This window comes from Pongo abelii, chromosome 13 (assembly GCF_028885655.2).
Source record: "Pongo abelii isolate AG06213 chromosome 13, NHGRI_mPonAbe1-v2.0_pri, whole genome shotgun sequence".
Classification (NCBI taxonomy): Eukaryota; Metazoa; Chordata; class Mammalia; order Primates; family Hominidae; genus Pongo; species Pongo abelii.
Window position 1 is genome coordinate 17,841,587 of NC_071998.2, and position 24,907 is coordinate 17,866,493.

Consider the following 24,907-nt stretch of genomic DNA (forward strand, 5'->3'; position numbering starts at 1 on the left):
ACAAATATTGAGGAGAGTGACTAGAACTTGTGCTTTATGTGAATTGTTTGGCTTTTTAAATGATAATGTATACATGTATTAATGTATAGTATATATTAATTGAATACAATTGATTTTAATTGTATAATTATATACAATGAGTTATATACAATGAATAATTATATACAATTAATTAGTTGCACATAATTGATACATGTTATACAATTAGAAATACCAGATAACCTATTCAACTAGGTGTGGCAGTCTAGTCTCACAGTCAATGACTGTGGGCTTGGCAAATTTCTACCTATGGCCGTCAATTATTAGATGAGACTGACACTTGAAATACTTTTTCAATCTCCTGATATTTTCCCTCAGAAGTTTTTGGAGTTATATTTTGATTGCAGTGAATAACCATGGTCTAATATAACTCATTGATTAATTGCAACATTAAATGCAATCAGATGATGCTGAGTGTGGTGGTGGATATAAATTTGTCAGGTAACACACAAGATTAGGCTTCTGCTTTTAGGTAAGATACTACGCCCGGAGGATGAAAGATACACAGAAGTAAAAGATGTGGTCCTTGCACCAACTCTATGACCTTATCAAGACATTCAGCCTCTGGTGTGAGAGGCCACTCAAATCCTAGGAAATGTGTCACGGCGGCCGGGCGCAGTGGCTCATGCCTGTAATCCCAGCACTTTGGGAGTCCAAGGCGGGTGGATCACAAGGTCAGGAGATCGAGACCATCCCGGCTAACAAGGCAAAACCCCGTGCCTACTAAAAATACAAAAAATTAGCCAGGCGTGGTGGCGGGCTCCTGTAGTCCCAGCTACTCAGGAGGCTGAGTCAGGAGAATGGCGTGAACCCGGGAGGCGGAACTTGCAGTGAGCCGAGATCATGCCACTGGGGTCTAGCCTGGGCAACAGAGCAAGACTTCGTCTCAAAAAAAACAACAAAAAAGAAAATGTGTCACGGCTTTATAAACAGGGACCCTTCTAGTACAAATATCGTACTTCATGCTTCAATCTGTGAGAGTCAGTCCTGGACTGTCTCCTCTTTTGCCCAGATCCTTTACAGAACCTCAGGGCTGGGAGCGCAGAATTCTCATTGCATGTATGAAGTGTGGTTTTAACCCTCCACGCCCTGCCTTTCTCCTATGGTTTTTGTGAAAATCCAATATCTCACAGAAGAGTTCTTAAAAGTTTCAAGTGGGACCTCAGGATGAGCAAGTGGAACTGAGGACTTTGCATCTGGCTCTGTTTCCTTGAAGACCCAGGGATGGGCCAAATATTCCTGAGGAGAAGTTGCTCAGAAACCTCAGTAGAGATATACAGATAAAAAACTTTAAAAGTTAAAAACAAATAGGAAAAAAAAGGCTTTTCAGATTCTGTGATGTTCTAATTATAACAAGTTAGAGGTCAATAAAATGGCATGGCCTTTGAAATTCACAGAGGGTGATTCTTCAGTAAAGACAGATGATTTTTAATATGGCAGAGGCAGTTGAGAAGTGTTAGAATATGCCATCCCTTAGACACTGTTCTTACACTGAAATGTCTACCAGAAGCATGAGGAAGGTTGGTTACAAGAGACTCGGGGCCCCATCTCCAGCGATTCTGATTTAGTAGGTTTGGGTAAGGCCTGAGAGTCTTTACTTGCAACAGGTTCCCAGGGGCTGTGGGTGCTGCTGGTGCATGGACCACCAATCAGGCATCCTGGAGCTAAGGCTGTGGAGCCAACCTCCTTAGCTCAAGCTCCTCATCTGCCCACAAACTAGCTGGGGGCCAAGTTACTTAACCTCTTTCTGTCCTCAACTCTGCAATGAAGACAATAAGAGTACTTTCTTCCTGGAGCTGCTTTAGCGTTAAATGAGTTAATATATGCAAAGCAATAGCAGAGGGCTGGCATAAGTACTCAATACATGAATACTTTTACAATTATTCACTTTACAATCATCATCACCACCACCAAAGAAAATCACAGTCATTGTAAGAGACCTTAAAGGTCCTCTAGTTTCTAGCTGATATCCCATTACCTCTTCAAAAATTTTACCATGTACAATCCCATGATTGCATCATCCCAGTGATTGTTAAAAAATCTTTAAATACCTTAAATGTAACATTGACAGCCTGGCAAGGGGTTGTTTTTCCACCTTTCTTTGAGAAGATTCTCAGAATTAAAAGTATGGTCCAACTCAAGTAATGGAATAAGCTGTTACATCATGCATTTTTAATTTAATTTAGTTTCTACCTTTTACTATATCTGATTCTCCTAGACTTATTTCCCCATTGCTTGCCAGCTTTTTTTCAATCCTATGCGTACCACGTATTTCTGTGCACTGTCTCAACACCCTTGTATTAAATAAGGTGGATTAAAAGTAAACTAGAAATTGAGTGCTGAAACATCTCTTCTGATGTGTTTGCATGATTGCAAATATGCAGATACATATAAACAACTAATCAAAATGAAATGACAAAGAGATGCTGACACAAATGAGAGGGAGGCGTGAGGCTTACAGGAATGGCAGGTCTCGCCCGTATAGCCTGTGCCCAGACAGTCACAGGAGAAGGTGTCCCACGACTGGGAACACTCGCCCCCATGCTCACAGTAGCTGGGCAAGCACCTAAAAGAAAACAGATACAACTGCTGTTTCCCTTTTTCAATCATCAAAAAATAAGTGTCTTACCAAAAACAGGTTAACCAAAAACAGGCTAATGTGAAAGAGCAGCATACGCAAGATAACCCCACATGACGTGATTTACTGGGTCTGCCATCCAGGTTCTCTAATTATATTGACAAACTTTAGATAAATATATCCATTAGCATGCAGCTGATTATTAGGTTTCTATGACAGCTGAATTTTCAACACATTTCTTTTTTTCTTTGTCCCAAGTGATACAATAACTTGACATGTGGCTAGCAAAACCAATTACATACATAAAACTATGAAATATGGCATGCTCTATTACTATATTGTGGTCATTTTTAAAAGAAAGAAGGGGAAACAGGGAGGAAGATACAGAGGGGAGGAGAAAGAAACAGGAACAGCTTCAGTCACATAGTGACAGAGGTTCAGAAATTTTGAAGAACATTTAATTTAGGTCATCTTGTCGCCTTTTAGATTTGCAATAAGCAGTTTTAAGCAATCTTAACACTGGTAATATGTAAATCTGACCCAAAGCAATCCACAAATTCAATACAATTCTTATTAAAATCCCAATGCCTTTTTTTGCAGAAAACAAAAATCCATCCTAAAATTCATAGGGAACCTCAAGGGACCCTGAATTAGCCGAAACAATCTTGAAAAAGAACAGTTGGAGGTCTCACACTTTCAGAATTCTTTGGAATCTGCTGCCACCCACTATAATATTGGGGGCCTAGCATGCCTGCCTCTCAGGATTGTTAGGGGAACAGGGAGCAGGGTACACTATGGAAACTGACCAGCACCTGACACAGAGTGTCACCAAGAGGTAGCGTGACCTTCTGGAGGCCTGGCCTGAATGCCATGACCCACCTCTGCCTCGAGCAGGGTTGGATCTCAGCTTCTGCCCACTATCGCCCACTGCTGAGCACACAGCTAAGGACCTGGTAAAGAGTGAAGATTCTAAAGGACACTGACCTTCCAGGCCGTGAGGGACACCACAGTCCATGCTGGAGCGACAGAGGCGGGGAGCGCCCAAGTGCCCCTCCCCTGGGACCCAGAGAAGTAGCAGAAGAGGGGCTGGGAGGTTGTGACAGGCCTCCTGGCTGTGGTGGGAGGATGACCAGCAGAGAACTGGGGTATGAAGTTGACAGAAAGCCCCAGGGGCCTGTATTTGGCCTCTGGAGAGATCCTCTGAGGGGAACCTGAGGGGCTGGGAAGAATCTGCAGCATTCCCCCCCCTCCCCATGCCCCCAGCCCCCTATCCTGGCTCTCCAGCACTGCACCAGCAGCTCAGGGCCAAGACTTCCATAATTACATGGTGTTCATGAGCATCTAGTCTGCATTCAGAGAAGAGTTAGGGGCCATGAGAATCACAACTTTTCAAGTATTTCAAAGGCCAAGGCATGGAAAAGCCTGTGTGAACTGATCAGAAGAGGGGGAGTTGGAGTGACAGGCAAGGTTGGCTGGGGTGGGGGCCCACGCCCATACTATTTTTAAAAGAGCAGCTGTTCCTCTTCCCCCACATCCTTCTCCCCCTCCTCCCCTTCCTTCTTAATATAACGGAGCATCTTAAGATCATACCTGACTTGAAGATTCCACAAATTTTAAAAAACATTAAAAACCACTGCTGTTTGATATCAACAGGGAGAGAATAATTTTAGTTCAAAATATTTGAAGATAAGAACTATTTAAGTGATCTAGAGACTATCAACAAGTATACACTATTTTTCTTCAACTAAACACAACATCGATTGTGAAAAATTTACTTGTAGTACAAATAATAGAGGAAGTAGCTAGCATGCAGAAGACCAACAGAGGGGAAGATGGCAGAGGTAGGGCAGGAGTGGGGTCAGCAGCCTGGTCAGCACAGCCAGGTGAGGAGATGACGGAGGCCTCCCTGCTCAGGGAGCCCCAGTTGGAACGCAGAACAGGACCCCATTGGAAGCTCTGCCATGTGGTATACAGGGCAAACCTTAAGAGTATAGGAGTCTGATGTAAGAGGTGATTAAGAAGTTAAAACCTATCCTGGCTAGGTGCGGTGGCTCACGCCTGTAATCCCAGCACTTTGGGAGGCTGACACGGGCGGATCACGAGGTCAGGAGATCGAGACCATCCTGGCTAACATGGTGAAACCCCGTCTTTACTAAAAATACAAAAAATTAGCCAGGTGTGGTGGCGGGCACCTGTAGTCCCAGCTACTTGGGAGGCCGAGGCACGAGAATGGCGTGAATCCAGCAGGCGGAGCTTGCAGTGAGCCGAGATCGTGCCACTGCACTCCAGCCTGGGCAACAGAGTGAGACTCTGTCTCAAAAAAACAAACAAGCAAACAAACAAACACCTATCCAAACACAAACATCCATTATTTGTGACTCTGTCATCCAAAGTGCCCACTGCTATTTTTTGCATAGCTTAAAATTTTGACTAAAAAAGATAACTTCATACCCCATATCTGTCCCTAAGTAGGATTTTTAGGTCTGGTATTTGAGTAACATATGTTTCTACTTTGTGAATTAGTGATACGGTTTGGCTGTGTCCCCACCCAAATCTCATCTTGAATTGTAGTTCTCATAATTCCCACCGTGTCATGGGAGGGAACCTGTGGGAGGTAATTGAATCATGCAGGCAGATCTTTCTCATGCTGTTCTCGTGATAGTGAATAAGTCTCACGAGATCTGATGGTTTTATAAAGGGGAGTTTCCCTGCACAGGTTCTCTTGCGTGCTGCCATGTTAAGACGTGTCTTGTTTCTCCTTCACCTTCTGCTATCATTGTGAGGCCTCCCCAGCCATGTGGAACTGTGAATCCATTAAGCCTTTTTTCTTTATAAATTACCCAGTCTTGGGTATATCTTTATTAGCAGCATGAGAACAGACTAATACAATTCGATTTTTGTTTGTTTGTTAACAACAACAAAGAAAGGCTGACAGATGCTTACAGGCCTGTTTTCAGGATACTTAAAAGTGAATTTTCAGTATTTTCAGGTTTTCAAAACTTAATGTAAAGGGAACAGCAAAGGTCTTTAATTTTAACTCTGTAGAATGTCATTTTGTGTCTCCAAAGTTTTCTAATTTTATTGCTTTATAAAATTCAGGTTTTCAAAATAATCTCAGAGGAGCTAGTCTTCTAAGTTACTGACTTTGGGAATGAAATAGTAAATAGCCTTTATTTGTAGCCCTATTTGAAAATAATTTAAAAGTGCTTTCTTAAAACCCTTATCTGCAATGATTATTGTACACATCATGGCTGAAGTTTAAGTGTGGCTCACACATACATGCTTAGTTGAGCATGTTTACAAGTAACTTTGGGGTACAATTTGGAGGTCTTTTTAAAAATGTGGGATCTTAGAGACCAAGTTAGGCACCAATGTAACTCTTGGGACTTTAAGGTTAAAACAAAACAGCCTATAACAGTAAAAACAATAGTTTTGTACTCTGGGAGCTACATGCACAAAGCAGGCAACATGGATCATCTCTGAAAAGAGGCAGCCTCACGATATATACCTCAGAACAGCAACACTGCAAATGGATCATATTTTGTGAGTAATTAACAAGATATCAAAATAATGTCATACAAGTGAAGAAAATCACACTTGCATCACAGCTGAGCTGACAGCTCTTGTCACTCACAGTGTGGGCCCATGGGACATTTCCCCTTAACCCAGAGAGAGCTGAGCTCCCTGGCTAGTTAGCTGAGCAACTTGGGATTATATTAAGTGAGCAAATGGCCAGAAACCTTCCCAACTACCCTCCCCACGACTACAGAGTGGGGTTCTGGGGCTGGTGTTGAGATGTAAATGCAGTCCCAGCTGTGTGCCAAGAATTCGAATCTCAAGGTCAAGAGTGAGAGGTACTTGACAAATTCTTACACTTCATATACACCTCATCTTTGAATTAATTCATTTTTCCTACAAATCAACAGAATGTTCACAGGGGGAAATTATTCCGTGCTGAATAAATAAAGTCCATATGAATGAACTTTTCATTTAGTAGTAATTACGTTTTTTTAGTACGTCACTATGAGTTATAAATTAAAACCTGTTTAGCCAGAGAGGATAATTTTACAGTTAATGTTTAAAACAGAATTGACTAACTGAATTTACTCCATGAAGAAAGCAGGTTTTGAAAGTTCTACCAGATGTAGATATAACTTTTTTTTTTTTTTTGAGAAGAGTCTGGCTCTGCTGCCCAGGCTGGAGTGCAGTGGCACGATCTCGGTTCACTGCAAGCTCCGCCTCCCAGGTTCACGCCATTCCCCTGCCTCAGCCTCCTGAGCAGCTGGAACTACAGGCTCCCACCACCACGCCTGGCTAATTTTTTGCATTTTTAGTAGAGACGGGGTTTCACCGTGTTAGCCAGGATGGTCTCGATCTCCTGACCTCGTGATCCGCCGGCCTCGGCCTCCCAAAGTGCTGGGATTACGGGCGTGAGCCACTGCGCCGGGCCAGATTACCACTTTTTAATTTTTAAATCTGTAGCATTTATTTATTCACTGAAAGTAAATACCAAATGTACTAGGGCAAATTGTATGTAGAAATATTATTTTTCCAGGTGTGACCCTATGATTCTTCTCAGCCAAAATCTTTGTAAAATTATGGCACAACTAGCATAACTGTGGTTGTAATACTTATTTGAATTAAATGTTTTTCTTGTCTAACCTCCATATTTCATTGAGTATGTCCTTCTGCACACATCTTCATCCATCTTTATGATTCAAACTTTTCTAGAAGAAATTACTTTTTATTTTCTCTGCAGAACATGTGGGGTTAGGTGGCTGATGAATAGTAACCTGGCAAATTCCTCTGCCTGGAAAAATATCATCCAACTGATGGGTGTGTGGTTGCAAAAGCGAGCTTGATAACTATTAGCTGAGCAACTTGGGATCATATTAAGGTAAAATTCATAAGGTGTATGTCTTCTAATAAAATACTATCATTTAAAAAATGCTATTTATTCCATTAGAGATGCAGTTTTGTTTTTTTTTTTTGAGACGGAGTCTCGCTCTGTCGCCCAGGCTGGAGTGCAGTGGCGCGATCTCTGCTCACTGCAAGCTCCACCTCCCGGGTTCACGCCATTCTCCTGCCTCAGCCTCCCCAGTAGCTGGGACTACAGGTGCCCGCCACCACGCCTGGCTAATTTTTTTTTTTTTTTTGTATTTTTAGTAGAGACAGGGTTTCACCATGTTAGCCAGGATGAAGTCGATCTCCTGATCTCATCATCCGCCCGCCTCGGCCCCATTACAGGCGTGAGCCACGGCGCCCGCCCAAGATGAAGTTTTCTAATCCTCATAGTAATTACGACTATTTCATTCCCTCTCGAAAGATAACAACAACAACAAAACAGAAGGGAATGCTTTTTTCCAGCCGTCTACATTTGCCTTCTTCAACTTTGAAAACAGGCAAGCTAAAGTGACCTAGGATGGCCCTTACCTGTCTGTGATGCCGCAGGAGTCTATCTGGAGGTCCCTGAAACTCCCCAGCGCCCCCTGCTGTACTGAGATGGGATCCACCGCTTTGTCACCAACGGTGATGAGCCTCAGGCAGCCCTGAAACCCTCCCAGGGGGCTTTTACATCCAGAGCCAGAGCTGTTGTCCAGGCAGCCTGAATATGAAGACAAAAATAGGACAAAAGCAATAACTATGACAAAACTATTCCACAGTATTTACTATATGAAGACTGCTGCTCCCGCTTGTTTATGGACATCGGTATGATGCGATGAGCTTCACCATTCATTAGAGAGGTGAGAAGGGGCAAGGTTAGAACTGATCAAATTTAAGATAATACCTGGAATTCAGAATAAGAAATTATGGGGGAAAATTCAGATCTGAAATTCCTATAACAGGAATTATTTCCCAACCAAGTGAAAAGAGGTTTGGCTTCTTTTGTGAAATCTCATCTAAGAAATAATCATGCATTTTAGCATCATGTATTATTAAGTGAAAAAAATTAAAGTGGAGGTTAAATTAAAATAAATGAAATCAGAGCCCAAATTTTATTTAGGATATGCTGTGAAGTGTGAAAAATGCTACCTGAAAATATAATTGTGTACGACCATTTACCTAAAATATGTTAAATATCTACCCTATAGGTGTTTTTGTGTGTTGCGATGTATGTGCATTTGGGAGTATTTAAAAACGTATTTTTTTATACTGACTGGGTGGAAATACCTAGATTTGCTTTTCTAGTAATACTTTCTTTGGTATTAGGTGCTTTAGTCAAATATATAACTAAAGATTAAATTCTAATGTTAACAACAACACAAAAAGTAACAGGACCTAACACACTGTTAGGGTACATAAGGATAAAAATTTGCAGTCCAGAATGTTCTATGAACAGAAAGAGATAAAATAGACATTTGATTATTTCCAATATTAGAAGTTAAATATTAAAAGTTTCACCACAACCGTCAGCTAATTTCACCTAAATTATAAATGGCAATGCTTACGACATCATTTCCCTTTACTATGTGGGCTTGTTTTGTGAAACAAGAACAGTACTTATAAGAAGTAGTGGTGAGTGCCTGACTTTGACATAAGCAGTATTACTCCACACCAGTCCAAGCATATAGGAAAGTAGTGTCTTGAACTTACTCCCACCCTCTGAGTTACAATATATAACCTAATAATGGAACTCTAATTCAAAGTTTGAAAAGTAAGGAAAAGGATGAAAGTACATACTCTAGTTAAAGAAAACACAATAATTGTAAAATCTTTTTATTTAAAGACAACTGTTTGTAGAAAGAGTCATATTAATTCAGAATAAAATTATAAGGCATTTGTCTAAGTCAGGAGTCTGCAAAGGTTTTCTGTAAAACGCAGATAGTAAACACTTTTGGTTTTGTGGGTCACACCTGGTCTCTGTTGCACGTCTTTCTTGTTATAACCCTTTAAAAATACAAAGCAGGGCTGGGCGCGGTGGCTCACGCCTGTAAACCCAGCACTTTGGGAGGCCAAGGCGGGCAGATCATGAGGTCGGGAAATCAAGACCATCCTGGCTAATACGGTAAAACCCCATCTCTACTAAAAATACAAAAAAAAATTAGCTGGGCGTGGTGGCGGGTGCCTGTAGTCCCAGCTACTCAGGAAGCTGAGGCAGGAGAATGGCGTGAACCCAGCAGGCGGAGCTTGCAGTGAGTTGAGATGGCGCCACTGCACTCCAGCCTGGCCAACAGAGCGAGACTTCATCTCAAATAAAAAAAAATAAAAATAAAAATACAAAGCAATTATTCATTTGGGCTTATATAATATGCCATGGACCGTGATTTGTCTACCTCTGATCTAAATGAATACTTAATTTTAACATACAAATATGAAAGAAGCACCTCATTTCATAATGGTGTAATGCCAGTGACAAGAGAAATTGAATTAATAATTAATTTAATTGTATATTATGGAATTACATAGCTTTTGAAAAATTTTACCCTTTGCCTTATTTTAAAAAAGAAGCCTGCTTATATTGATTCTGTAAGTATTGTTTCTTTCAAACTTGTGAGATATAATTTCTTATTTTCTTTTCCCAATCATTCAAATATTAGGTATTAAACCTATTATTAGGTATTAAATCTAATATTTGGCATGACACTTTGAGTTCATGCAAATACCCTTTTCTCCAAAGATTATAGTAAATATACATCAATATTTATCACTAGAGGATTGAGTTTTCTTTACAGTGTTCATTAAAATGAAAAAAATGAAGTATAGAATTTGTACTTATGTGTTTTTCATTGATCTCTCTTTGACCTTGTATTGTTAATCACTAGCCCAATTTCAAAAAACAGTCAATGAAGATTCCTTACTGGAATCAGTGAAGCACCTCTCAATGCCTGTCCTCTTATTTCCTCCCTAAAAGTTCCATAAAAATTAAATGTTGTGTTTAGATTTCTGTTTTAATAACTGAAGCTTTATCTCTTTAACTTTAATATTTTCTGCTTTAGATTCCTAAAGTAAAAGCCTCCCTCATATTTAAGGCTTCTTTTTAGCTTATCAAAACTTTATACATAATCTCACAGACACTTGGAAGTTTAACATTTAACACCATATTTGTTTAAAAGTTTGAAGACTAAAATCTTTTATATTTTTTATTTATAAAAGAAATATAAGTTTAAATGGTACAGCAGAACCTTCTGAAGAATGGAATAGAGAGTGAACTTTGTATAATTCTACTGCATCTCACTAATCATTAAGAAATAAACACCTTAAGTTAAGAATTAGGATTATTAATTCAATAAATATTTTCCAGTAATGAATTATAGGAATACCAACAGTTCTGCTAATCTTTCTTTCACCATGTGGTGTTTCCTGACACATAACTTAGGTTATCTTTTTTTTTTGAGACCTGAGTCTCGCGCTGTCACCCAGGCTGCAGTGCAGTGGTGTGATCTCTGCTCACTGCAAGCTCCACCACCCAGGTTCACAGCATTCTCCTGCCTCAGCCTCCCGAGTGGCTGGGACTACAGGCACGCACCACCACGCCCAGCTAATTTTTTTTTTTTTTGTATTTTTTTTCAGTAGAGACGGGGTTTCACCATGTTAGCCAGGATGATCTTGATCTCCTGACCTCGTGATCCACCTGCCTCGGCCTCCCAAAGTGCTGGGATTACAGGCGTAAGCCACAGCACCCAGCCAGGTTATTCTTAAAAGAAAATGAATTCAATAACTCTGTTAGAAAAAAAACTAAAATAAATCCAGGTGTCCCCCAAAAAGTTATGAAACTTTCAGGACAAATTCTAATCATAAAGTACTGCATGGATATGAAATCGAACAAATAAAGATATTAAGACCCATGAAAATTTTAGCCCGGTTATTTTCATTTGTGTAAGCATATGAGGTTGGCAAGAAAATTGTCACTGCGTGTTATTGCAGTGACAGGCTTCAATGCAGTGCTGCCACAAGTTCTCGGTCTAGCAACTTCCTATAAGAAGGATGTGAGGATTGGTGATACAACAGTCAATTTTGTATTCTCAGTATCATGGAAGGAGGCATGGCATTGAATAGCAGAAAGATTCCATAAAGGTAAGTTTAAAAGAATTTGACCTTCAGTCAATCTCTATTTCAGGCATGAATGAAAAAAAATGCAGGCTATATGCACAACCTGCAACCGTACAGAGTGCTGCTTGAAAAACACTTCAAAAAGATGAAATCACAGACCAGAAAAAAAAGAATGGACAAATGACAGTACAGAAGATAAGTCTGCATCTGCGAATTAGACTTTCTCTTTCTTTCTCTCTCTCTTTCTTTCTTGACAGAGTCTCACTCTGTTGCCAGGATGGAGTGCAGTGGCACGATCTCGGTTCACTGCAACCTTTGCCTCCCGGGTTCAAGCAATTCTCCTGCCTCAGCCTACCCAGTAGCTGGGACCACAGGCTGCCGCCACCATGCCCAGCTAATCTTTGTATTTTTAGTAGAGACAGGGTTGCACCTTGTTGGCCAGGCTGGTCTTGAACTACTAACCTCAGATGATACACCTGCCTCAGCCTCCCAAAGTGCTGGGATCACAGGCGAGAGCCACCGCGTCTGGCCTAAACTTTCTATTAAAATAAATCTAGTGAGATCCAGAAATCCAGATCCACCAGTGATTTGTTCCAAGTCTCTCAAAGTTTCTTTGGTGCAAATAACATTTTCCATTTATCTGGCATCAGGAAATTGGTGGGTTTTTCTTCTTCTTCTTCATTTTTTCATATTAACCTGGCTACCCATGGGTAGAGTCAGCAGGGCAACATTAAACTGAAAAAAAAAAAAGATGTCCCCATACGATGACCTGGGAGTGGAGACCAGTGACTCAAAAGCAGAAGGCAGGTTCCAAAACGTCAAACTTCTGCAGTCTCAGCTTCAGGTGAGGAAGGCAGCTCTCACTCAGGCAAAGAGCCAAAGTTAGAAACAGTGCAGCTCTTGCCCCAGTCATTGACCTAAAGCCAGGCGGCTCCTCAGATTACCTGCAAATTGGGGACACACCACGGCATGCAGCAGCTGGGCTGAAGGATCCTGCTCCCAGTGGGTTTTTGCAGGGGACGTTCTGATTCCTTTAGCTGACGAATATGATCCTATGTTTCTTTATGATTATGAGAAAGTAGTGAAGTGCCAAAGAGAGGAACGACAGACACAGCAGGAGCTAGAAATACGAAAGGAAATAGAAGAAAGGGAAAAGAGGCCTAAAGACAGGCAAGAAGTTAGGGGAGTTCTGATCAAGGCAACCAAATCCAGATTCTGATGAAGGGAAAGATTAGGAGCGAGAGAGGAGGAAAAGAAGTAGGGTGGAGCTGCCATTGCCCCTCCCACTTCTCCGGTAGAGAAAGACAAAGAGTCACCCCGAGATTTTCCTTATGAAGAGGATTCAAGACCTCAGTCACGGTCTTCCAAAGCAGCCATTCCTCCCCCAGTGAAGGAAGAACAGGACAGACTGAGATCTCCAAACCGGCCTAGCAGCTCCTTCCTCGCTAACGTGGTGGGAACAGTGGCGCACAACATCATGCAGAAGCGCGGCTTCCGGGAAGGCCAGGGCCTCGGGGAGCACCAGCAGGGGCTGCGCGCCGCCTTTCCGGTGGGGAAGACCAGCAAACCAGGCGGCAAGATCATCGTGGGTGACGCCGCAGAGAAAGATGCATTGAAGAATCAGGTACAAATCCACTGACTGAAATACTTGAGTCCTACTAAGGTGGTCCTACTAAGGAACATGGCTGGTGAAGGGGAGGTGGAAGAAGACTTGGAAGCTGAAACCAGGGAAGAATGTGTGATGACGTATTTTTCAGTTGATATGGTTTCCTATGAGACATAGCATCATTAAGGATAAAATAAGTGAAACTGAAAAGAGTATAATCTAGTTTTCATAATGAGTTCATTTTGTTATGCTTCTTTTTCTTTTCCATTGTCAATTTATATTGGCTCAGAGAAAACAGGCTTGATGGATAAAGTCCACGGTATTTCCCAATTTTGCCATGAAAAATATGGCAAAGTTGGAAAATGTGTGACATGTGAAATTCCTAGTGCCCCTGATGATGAAGCAGTACAGACATTTTTAGAATTTGAGAGTTGAGTCAGCAATTAAAGCTGTTGTTCACTTGAATAGAAGATCTTTTGGTGGACAGGTGGCAAGAGGATGTTTTTACAGTTTGAACAAATTCAGGGTCTTGGATTTGGTGGAAGAAGTTTGATTTTAAGAACTAGAGAATGAGTCATCTCTGATGACCCTTAAATGACCAGCAGGCTGAGAAAAGAAGGAAAAAGGTCACAGCCTCCATGGCTGTTGGATACTGAGACTCTTGGAAAGACTTTCAAGGTATACGTTAATTGATCCCTTCTCATTTTGTGGTTTTTAAATATTGTATAAAAATCCAAATCCTTTTTAATAAATAAATAAAATGTGCAGCTGACTAGTTTCAATCACTGATAGATGTTATATTGTAGGAATGAAGTTACTGTCTGCAGCTGTACATATTCAGGCCATTCTAAATATATAATCTAGTTAGGAAGAAAATACTGTGCATTTTATCCATCAAGCCTGTTTTCTCCAGGCCAGTATAAAACAAATGGAGAGGAAAAAGAAACATAATGAAACGAACTCATTATTAAAACTGGATCACAGGATTAATTTTAATCTTTTCAGCTTCACTTATTTGACTCTTAGTGACGCTATGTGTCATAGGAAACCGTATGAACAGAAATATCCCAAGAAGTAAATTTGCTGAGAAAACAGAAAAGGGCTTATTAGTCTCTTTCAGTACACTGCACAGCATTCAAGAAGAATTTGGGTCATGTGGTCTTTAAATTACTAAAATGAGTAATGAATACTAGCAGAACCAAAGGCTGTTTCTATGTGAAGAAATGATCTATTTTGGGTTTATATACATCAGTAAAATTTAACAACCAGCTTATGCTGTTAAACATGGTGGTTAGAGCTGGTGTTTCCCTAAGTTTACTATATAGATGGGTAAATAAAGTTACAAAAGCACACACAAGGAATGCAAAATTCACTGGAAAAACTAGGTATGTTAAGAATATTTTAAAAACTAAATTTTAGGCTGGGCATGGTGGCTCATGCCTGTAATCCTGGCACTTTGGGAGGCTGAGGTGGGTGGATCACCTCAGACCAGCCTGAACAACATGGCAAAACTCTACAAAATACGAAGAAAAACAATAACAACAAAAATTAGCCAGGTGTGGTGGTGCAGGCCTGTAGTCCCAGCTACTCCAGAGGCTGAGGTGGAAGAAGTGCTTGAGCTTGGAGAGGCAGAGGCTGCAGTGAGCTGTGATTGCTCCATTGCACTCCAGCCTGGGCAACAGAGTGACTCCCTGTCTAAAAAAAAAGCAAAACAACAAAACAAACACCACTCCCCTAAATTTTATAAAGCAAATCTAAAAGCGAAAATGAAAATTGCCTAACAATAGCAAGATGGGACAGTAGAACTGATAAACTGTGGTATATTCATATAGCAATATATACATTCTTTTGAAAAATTAGCAATATTTTTTAACTGTACATATATGATCTATTTCACGGTAAAAATGAATAAAATTATGATACGCATAAAAATAACTCAAAAGCATTTCTAACATTATTAGCATGTATATATTTATGGAAATGGGCTCTTGAATAATGGAACGTTATAAAATCTCACCTGTAGAATTTAAACCCTAAAGGTGATACTATATTTATACTTTGACAAATCATTTTCTGTAATCAACTTTATTTAGTATCACTTAAAAAACTGAATAGTACTTTCATTCTTATCCCTTTTAGTGCTTCCTAAATATTTTACTTTTGAAATGATAGGTCTTGGATATATTGGCTTATTTGTTTTTTGTTATAAAATCTGTCATCTATAGCAAATGTTTTAATACAATTTGAGGCACATATGCACACCTCGGAATATGAGGAAAGAAAACAATCAGAAACTTTGCAGATTAACATTGTCTGTTTTCACAGTTGCTCTGTGGAAAGTTTGCTCTGAATGACTGTCAGAGTTTAGAAAATGAGTTTTATAATTTCCATGCTGACAGCCAATTTTAGGGATGAATTTTACTTTTTTTTTTTTTTTTTGAGACGGAGTCTCACTCTGTCACCCAGGCTGGAGTGCAGTGGTGCAGCCTCAGCTCACTGTACAAGCTCTGCCTCCCAGGTTCATGCCATTCTCCTGCCTCAGCCTCCTGAGAAGCTGGGACTACAGGCGCCCACCACCATGACCAGCTAATTTTTTTTTTTTTTTTTTTGTATTTTTAGTAGAGACGGGGTTTCACCATGTTAGCCAGGATGGTCTCGATCTCCTGACCTTGTGATCCACCCGCCTCAGCCTCCCAAAGTGCTGGGATTACAGGCGTGAGCCACTGCGCCTGGCCGAATTTTACTTTCATATTGTGCTGTCTCCAACATAATTTTAAAACGATTCTGGAAAAAAGATAGTAAAATGCAAAACTATACTAATACTCTCAGGAAGCACCTCAAGCATTGATTAGCAAATGTATCTTATTATTTACAGAGTTAAATGACATTTCTAATGACCAAGAACTTTCTGCGTAAACATCCCTGGGCAGAAGATTTATTGCACCCTTCTGTGACCTCCCCACTCTGACCGCCCTCTCTTAGGCTGCAGTGTCTCTTGGCTGTACTCAATCATTGACTGAGCTGGCAAATATTGTTTATTATTGTCTAGGAAAGGCTGATGCGCTCCCTGACTTAGTAGAATGTTTCACTGCATCATTACTGGGCAATAAAAATCAGTTGAAATAACCGACTGAGTAAAACTATTAGTCACTTTGGGCAAAGCATGGCCTTTCTTCATGCGGCAGTGGGAAATTAATAAGATGCTCCAGAGGAGCCAAGGCTCCGGGGACACCTGTATGGTGCAATAAAACCAGCACATAAAGCAGTGAAAAAGGTAACGGCACTCATTTAGCATTGTTACAATTCCGTTGGGCACAGTGATGAAGGGACGCTCCATAAAGGGTGGTCTATTTAAAATCGGCTCCCGAGTGTGATCTTTTATTTAGGCCTATCTGGAAGACATGCATTCCAGTCCTTAATTTGTAGTCTTTTTTCAACAATCCCATGAAACAAAAGGGATCCAGCACGGTGATACTGTTTCACGGTGATACAACCCCATGAAACAAAAGGGATCCAGCATGATGATCCAGCATGGTGATACATAATGATACTGTTTTATTTACCTGGAATTTGGTAAGAGAGCAGATTTTAAATGTCTTCACTGCCCTCTGCCATCAACATGGTAACTATGTGTGGTGTGATGGATGTGTTGATTAACTTGACTGTAGTAATCAGAACACAGTGTATACCTATATCAAATCGTACATAGTATACCATAAATATTGTAATTTTTTTTAAAAAAGGGATTTATGGCACTGTAGCAGCAGTGGGTGGTAAGGTCTGGATCAGGCTCAGCCCCAGGTGGGAGGTGGGGTCAGGGAGGAACCCAGTAAGCAGCTCTGGCCTTGCAGGTGTAACACTCTAGGCCTCTGTCTTCCTGAGGCATTGTTCCTGCGTGTTGTCCCAGCGTCTTCCCTCCCTGTGTGTCTCTGCACCTACATTTCCATTTTTCATAAGGACACTGGTCATATTGAATTGGAGCTTACCTTAATGACCTCATTTTAACTTGATTACCTCTGCAAAGATCTTATCTCCAAAAAGGTCACATTCTGGGGTTCATATGAATTTGAGGGAAAACAATTCAATCCATAATATAATCTCTGAAATAAGGACAACTTTACTTATGCATATACAATTTGGGTTGTGGTTGCTGCGTTATCTATTTCAAATGGGTTATGGGCTCTTCTCATACTTTCAGGTCAAAGGGGACTTTGGAATCCATAGTGTATGTATGTATGCATGTATGATCATGGATCAGCCTTCCCATTTCTGTCACTGTGTCCCTATATGGTTCATGATCATGTATGTTACTTCACTCGAAGGCCATACACAATCCAAACAAAACAAAACACAGAAACTGTGTTGGCTATTTTGACTTTCTGTTGAAACTATTCTCTTTGGTCATATATATATTTAAAAAATATTTTATTATATATATTAAAAAAAATATATATATATATATATTTTTTTTTCAAGTGATTCTCCTGCCTCAGCCTCCCAAGTAGCTGGGATTACAGGCACCTGCCATCATGCCCGGCTAAATTTTTTTTTTTTTTTTGTATTTTTGTAGATACAGGGTTTTACCATGTTAGCCAGGCTTGTCTTCAACTCCTGATCTCAGGTGATCCGCTGGCCTCAGCCTCCCAGAGTGCTGGGATTACAGGCGTGGGCCACCACACCTGGATATATATCTATATCTATCTATCTATCTATAGATAGATAGATAGATATAATCTTTTTCAGTATATTCTCAGGGTGTGTTTGAGGAAACCCTTTCTTTTTTTTTTTTTTGGCCATTGTCCAAGGGTTTAGAACTGAATGGGAATGTCTGTAAATGGATCTGATGGAGGTTGGAATGTGTATCAGCTTTTCATCATCACTGTAACAAATCACTAAAACATTCTCTGTATTATCTCTCACTTTAGAAGTGTGGGAGGGCTGGACTGATGACTCTGCTTATAGTCTTACAAGGACAAAATCAAGGTATTCTTGGGCTCCTTATGAAGGCCCTAGGGGAGAATGTGTGTCCAACCACAGGTTAGAGCAGAATTCAACTTCTTGTAGTTGTAGGAGTGAGGTCCCAATTCGTCACTGGCTGGTAGTTGGGGCCTCTCAGCAATGTCAGGCTGCCTGCATTGCTCTTCATAGTTCCCAGTTCATTTTCTAAACCAACAATGGTGCAGAAACATTCTCCTGCTTCTAGTTTCTCTGGCTTCCCCTCACCCACACCTCTCTTCTGTGTCTCTTCTGCCTCCAACCAGAGTTAAATCTCTTAGGTGTTCATGTGATTACACTGAGCCCACTGCATGAATCACAATCATCTCCTAAGGTCTGCAACCTTAATTACATCTGCAAAATCCCTTATGTGATGTAACATATTCACAGTTTCCAGGGCATCTTGGAGAGTCATTCTCATTCTTGCTGCCACAAAATATTCCTCATTCCTTCATGAAATGTTGTTTGCTTTCATATATTTGTCTCTAGAGAAGCATCAGGTATTTTCTCAACATCCCTTCGTGTTAAAAACCCTCAACAAATGAGGCATTGGAGGAACATACTTCAACATAGTAAGAGCCACCTATGACAAACCCACAGCCAGCATCATACTGAATGGGCAAAAGATGTGAAGCATTCCCCTTGAAAACTGGGACAAGACAGGGATACCCTCTCTCATTATTCCTACCCAACACAGTACTGGATGTCCTCGCCAGAGCAATCAGGCAAGAGAGAGAAATAAAAGGCATCTAAATAGGAGAAAAAGAGGTCAAACTGTCTCTGTTTGCAGATGATATGATTCTGTACCTACAAAACCCCATCATCTCTGCCCAAAAGCTTCTCCATCTGATAATCTCAGCAAAGTTTCAGGATACAAAATTAATGTACAAAAATTAGTAGCATTCCTATATACCAACAACATGCAAGCTGAGAGCCAAATCAAGAATGCAATCCTATTTGCAATGACCACAAAAAGAATAAAATACCTAGGAATACAGCTAACCAGGGAGATGAATGATCTCTACAAGAAGAATTACAAAACACTGCTCAAAGAAATCATAGATGACATACAAATGGAAAAACATTCCATAATCATGGATAGGAATAATAAATATGGTTTTTAACCATATTGGGCCATACTGCCCAAAGCAATTTATAGATTCAATGCTATTCCTATCAAATCACCAATGGCATTCTTCAAAGAACCAGTAAAAACTATTTTAAAATTAATATAGAACCAAAAAAGAGCCTGAATAGCCAAGGGAATCCAAGGCAAAAAGAACAAATCTGGAGGCATTTCGTTAGCCAACTTCAACCTCTACTACGAGGCTATAGTAACCAAAATAGCATAGTACTGGTACAAAAACAGACACACAGACCAATGGAACAGAATAGAGAGCCCAGAAATAATGCCACACACTTACAACCATTTGATCTTCAACAAAGTCAACAAAAACATGCAGTAGGGAAAGGACTCCCTATTCAATAAATGGTGCTGGGATAACTGGCTAACCATAAGCAGTTCCTAGACCCCTTCCTTACACCATATACAAAAATCAACTCAAGATGGATTAAAGAATAAAATGTAAAACCTGTCAGGTGCAGTGGCTCATGCCTATAATCCCAACACTTTGGGAGGGTGAGGTGGGAGGATAGCTTGAGCCTCAGAGTTTGAGACAAGCCTGGGCAACACAGCGAGACCTCGTCTCTACAAACAATAATAATGATAATAATAATGATAATAATAATAAATTACCTGAATGTGGTGGCACGTGCCTGTAGTCCAGGCTAATCAGGAGGCTGAGGCGGGGGAACCTATTAAGCCTGGGAGGTTGAGGCTGTATCGTGTCATTGCACTCCAGCCTGGGCAACAGGTGAGACTCTAAAGCCTCAAAAAAAAAAAAAAAAAAAAAAAAAAAAGTAAAGCCTATAACTACAAAAACTCTGGAAGATAACCTAGGAAATATAGGAAATGCCATTTTGGACACAGGACATGGCAAAAATTTCACAACAAAGACACCAAAAGCAATTGCAACAAAAACAAAAGTTGACAAATGGGACCTAATTAAACTAAAGGGCTTCTGCATAGCAAAAGAAACTATCAACAGAGTAAACAGACAACCTACTGGAAGGAAATATTCACAAATTATGCATCTGACAAAGGTCTAATGTCTGGAATCTATAAGGAACTTAACAAGAAAGTAAAAAAAAACCTACCCCATTAAAAAATGGGCAAAGGACGTGAACAGACACTTTTCAAAACAAGACATACATGTGGCCAACAAGCATATGAAAAACTCCTCGGCATCACTAGTCATGACATAAATGCAAATCAAAACCACAATGAGATACCATCTCACACCAGTCAGAATTGCTATTATTTAAAAGGCGAAAAATAACAGGTGCTCGTAAAGCTGTGGAGAAAAGGGAGTGCTTATACACTGCTGGGGGAATTATACATTAGTTCAGCCATTGCAGCAAGCAGTTTCGTGATTTCTCAAAGAACTTAAAGCAGAGCTGCCACTCGACCCAGCAACCCCATTGAGTACACACCCAAAGGAATAATAATCCTTCTACCATAAAGACACACAGACGTGCATGTTCATTCACAATAGCAATGACATAGAATCAACCTAAATACCCATCAACGGTAGCGTAAAGAAAATGTGGTACATATATACCATGGAATACTATGTAGCCATAAAAAAAGATGAGATAATGTCCTTTGTAGCAACATGGATGGAGCTGGAGGCCAATATCCAAAGTGAACTCACACAGGAACAGAAAACCAAATACCATGTATTCTGACCTATGAGTGGGAGCTTAATATTGAGTACCCATGGACACAAAGAAGGGAACAATAGACACCACAACTGCTCATTACCTGGGTGATGGAATAATCTGTACCCCAAGCCCCCATTACATGCAATTTACCTATATAACAAACCTGCACATGTATACCTCTGAATCTAAAATAAGTTTAAAAAAAAAAAAAGAAGCATCACGTATTTTCTGAAGGAAATGGGAATTATATATGAATATACATTGTCAAAGACCATAATGTTTGAGATTTTCTATTGCTTATTTCATTAGTTTCTTTATGGACCTATTCTATCTGAGCTAGCAGTTCTGAAAACAAAGTAGTGTGGATCAAACTCTGTCATCTGTTTCTGTCATAGAGATTACAGCCCTCATCCTGAAGGAGGGACAGATTTCAGTCCCATCCTAATAAAAAAAAAAAAATCTCTGTTCCGTTTACTGTTTTTTTCTACTTGGTTTGGAAAAATTTGGTTAGAGACAATTGTCGATGCCACATATGGCTGAGAGCAGGTATAGGAGGCATCCTGGTGCTCATACTCGGAAACCCTTAAGTTGGCATCATCCTCAGCACATGAAATTTCTCAGATCACTAACAATCTTGGAACGATGATGATTCCTTAAGCCAACTTCGCTCTTCTGAAAAGGCTGGCGGGCATGGCTGCATTTTTCTGAGGACTCCTATGTCATCATCCACTCAAGATACATCAAGGCATCAACTAATTTTAAAAATCTTGGCCTGGCACAGTGGCTCACGCCTGTTATCCCAGAACTTTGGGAGGCCGAGGCCGTCGGATCACAAGGTCAGGAGATCGAGACCATCCTGGCTAACATGGTGAAAACCCCGTCTCTACTAAAAATACAAAAAATTAGCCAGATGTGATGGTGGGTGCCTGTAGTCCCAGCTACTCAGGAGGCTGAGGCAGGAGAATGGCGTGAACCTGGGGGGCAGAGCTTGCAGTGAGCCGAGATCGCGCCACTGCACTCCAGCCTGGGGGACACAGCGAGACTCCACCTCAAAAAATAAATAAATAAATAAAAATCTTAAGCTCTTCAGGTTTACTTTGTGTCTGCTTAGAGGAAAAAAGCATCCAACTACAGATATAAATGTATCCATTAATAAAAGGTAAATGGAGGCACAAAAGTTTATTTGAGCTAACAGTGATTCATGAATCACTGTTGAAGCAGCTTCAAATGGGAACTGGTTCAGGGATCCTTTCAAGGGAACAAAAAGGGACAGCTTCTGTAAGGTAAATATAGTAGCAAATTTTTCACTGGTTGTAGTTATACAATTGCCTTATTTGGTTGATCCTGCTGGAAAGTCTCTAGTTATGTAAGTTAATTGGCTTCTGATTGGTTAGCCTTAAGTTTGACTTTTTTTTATTTTTAAAGCCATTTACAAGAAATAGCTCAAGTTAAGTTTTGCTTATATTGGTAAATCAAGCAAAGTTAAGGCCACTTACAAGGCTTTGTCTGGTCAGAGATAGCTCAGGCCATTTTAATTTTCTTTAACAATTTAAATACACCTGTGTACCAGAGGACAGCTCAGTGAAGTCTTTGAATGTCTGTGGCTGTATATTTGGAAAAGTACATATTCTTTGCGAAACACCACAAATACTGATGAGGTAAAATGCAATGTATAGGACTGCATGTATATAACAAGTCTTCTATTACTAGATCTATATTTCTGTTTACATACAATTTTCATTACTAAGAAAGGTTGAATATATTTACCTTTCCAGTAAGAATTACAAGTAATTAAGTTACCTCAGTAACACCTCAGTGTTTAGGTACAGTGCAAGTGGCTCTCTGTATCTGTGTCCAGCATGGAATTTCGGACCTAGTTGAAAACTGTCTTACTTGAGAATGAGTTTTCTTATCATATATGTGGTGATATGGGATGATAACAGAATGCTGTAATGTACAGGCATCCATGCCCGCATGTGACAAGTTTTCTCATGTGATTGTTTCTCTTAACTGTGGTTTCCAGATGTAAAAGCTTAATCTTTGGACTCACAGGAGCATTCTAGAATACATAGCAGGGTTTTGCTGTTATTCCTAGTGGTCCTTTTAATTTAAAAAAATCCAAACTTCCTTTATAATCAAAAGATCCACTTGTTTCCATTTCTTTAGCTGTATGAGTTCTCATAGTCACTTTGGGCTGCTATTAACAGAATCCCATGAATGAAGTGGCTTACACAACAAACAGTTATTTCTGTCAGTTCTGGATGCTGGAAAGTCTAAGTTTGAGGCAAAGCAGATGCAGTGTCTGCTTCATAGACCACAGTCTTCTCCTTATAACTTCACATGGCAGGAAAGGCAAGGGAGTTCTCTTGGGCCTCTTTTATAAGGGTACTAATTCCATTCATGAAGGCTCCACCCTCCTGACTTAATTACCCTCCAAAGCCTCCTGATACCATGACTTTGGGGGTCAGGATTTCAACATATGAATCTGGGGTGGGGAAGCAAACATTCAATACTTTGCACCAGTGTAACACCAATTATACTGGATTCATTTAATATGCTTATCTCCTATTAATTAATATTTGTTTATTATTGTCAATGTTTTGAAAGTACTTCATAATCAGTATAATATTTCCTATTACGCCTTCTCCCTGTAAAAAATATTTATCCATCTATCTATAAACTGAGCTGTGTACTAATAATGATTCAATAGTATAGATTTAGATGTAGGCTTATATATATAAGTAATATTTTATGTAAGCCAATGACTTCAGATAGTATGATTTGTTTTGTTTTTACAAGCTAACTGTTAGAAGTATAAATGGATTTATCTGTTGTAGAGATATGATTATGATATTGATGTTTGAAAGTTTCCACTTATTTACTATGTGTAGCTCAAATATATTTTTCTTTTAATGTTAAATGAAAATATGAAGTTATTTAAACAGCAAGTAAACTTTCTGCAGATACTTATTTTTGTATTGGGAAGAAAAATTGATTAAATGTTTCATGTTTTTTACAAATTCAAAAGGTATTAATTTCATGGCTAGAGAAATTATTTCTTAGTATCAACTTGGTTTAAATTTGACTAAGACTCAAAATGCAAAGCAATAAAGATAAAAAGTGGTTCCACTGCCAGTGTCATTCAGTTGCCTTCTCTTACCTCCAAAATAATAGGTGTCACCTGAATCAATGAGCACAGCCACCAGGGCCTGAACAGCTGTGTCATCGTCCACCACCACATTCATATGGCTCCACTTAGCAGATAAGGACACAGAGTGCCACTGCCCATCGTTTAATCCAGCACCTGGAGGAAATACAGTCAGTCAGAGACAACTCTAAATTATGAGCTCTGGAAACACTTGAAAACAATTTGATTCAGATCACTGAATACGTCAGAGAAGACTGGTATTTACATGTTCATGTATCACTGAAAAAAAATTAACCACCTATCTTTAATTTAAAAATTTCAGTTATTACGAAAATAACACATGAATAAAAATATTACTCTTTCTGAAGAATCACTGTAACAAATTCTGGTAATTTGCTTAAAGTAACTAGAATTTAATTATCAAATATATACATTAGGAGCCTTTACAATGGGATAAAAACAACACAGTTTGGTTCAATCTTCAAATGCAAAACTTACTTGCTTTACTGAATCTAACAAAAATATTTTACAAGAATCAAGAAAGTGAGTTGATAAAAAATATGTCAAGAATGATTGTGAAAAGTTTTTTTTAGAAAAAGTTGACACATAATTGCACAAACTTATGGGGTGCAACAGGATTTGAAATGGGGGAAGATCACTGGATGTCTGTCTTACTGCACCCGTTAATTAAGGTAAACCCTGCTTTCACTGTCTGAGCTATTTTACAGCCCTATAAATTGTAGAAAACTGATAGTAATGCAAAATG

At 39.7% G+C, this 24,907-nt stretch overlaps 1 protein-coding gene and 1 pseudogene across 1 annotated transcript in view; one reads left to right on the plus strand and one right to left on the minus strand.

The window, feature by feature from the left end:
• LOC100443657 (contactin-associated protein-like 3) overlaps positions 1–24,907 on the minus strand; it is a 234,210-nt gene that overhangs the window by 68,546 nt on the left and 140,757 nt on the right. Inside the window, 3 exon segments of the mRNA XM_024252621.3 lie at positions 2,499–2,605; positions 8,051–8,222; positions 24,154–24,297. Coding sequence (XP_024108389.2) covers positions 2,499–2,605; positions 8,051–8,222; positions 24,154–24,297 — 423 coding nt within the window.
• LOC100462598 (splicing factor 45-like) lies at positions 11,989–24,311 on the plus strand (annotated as a pseudogene).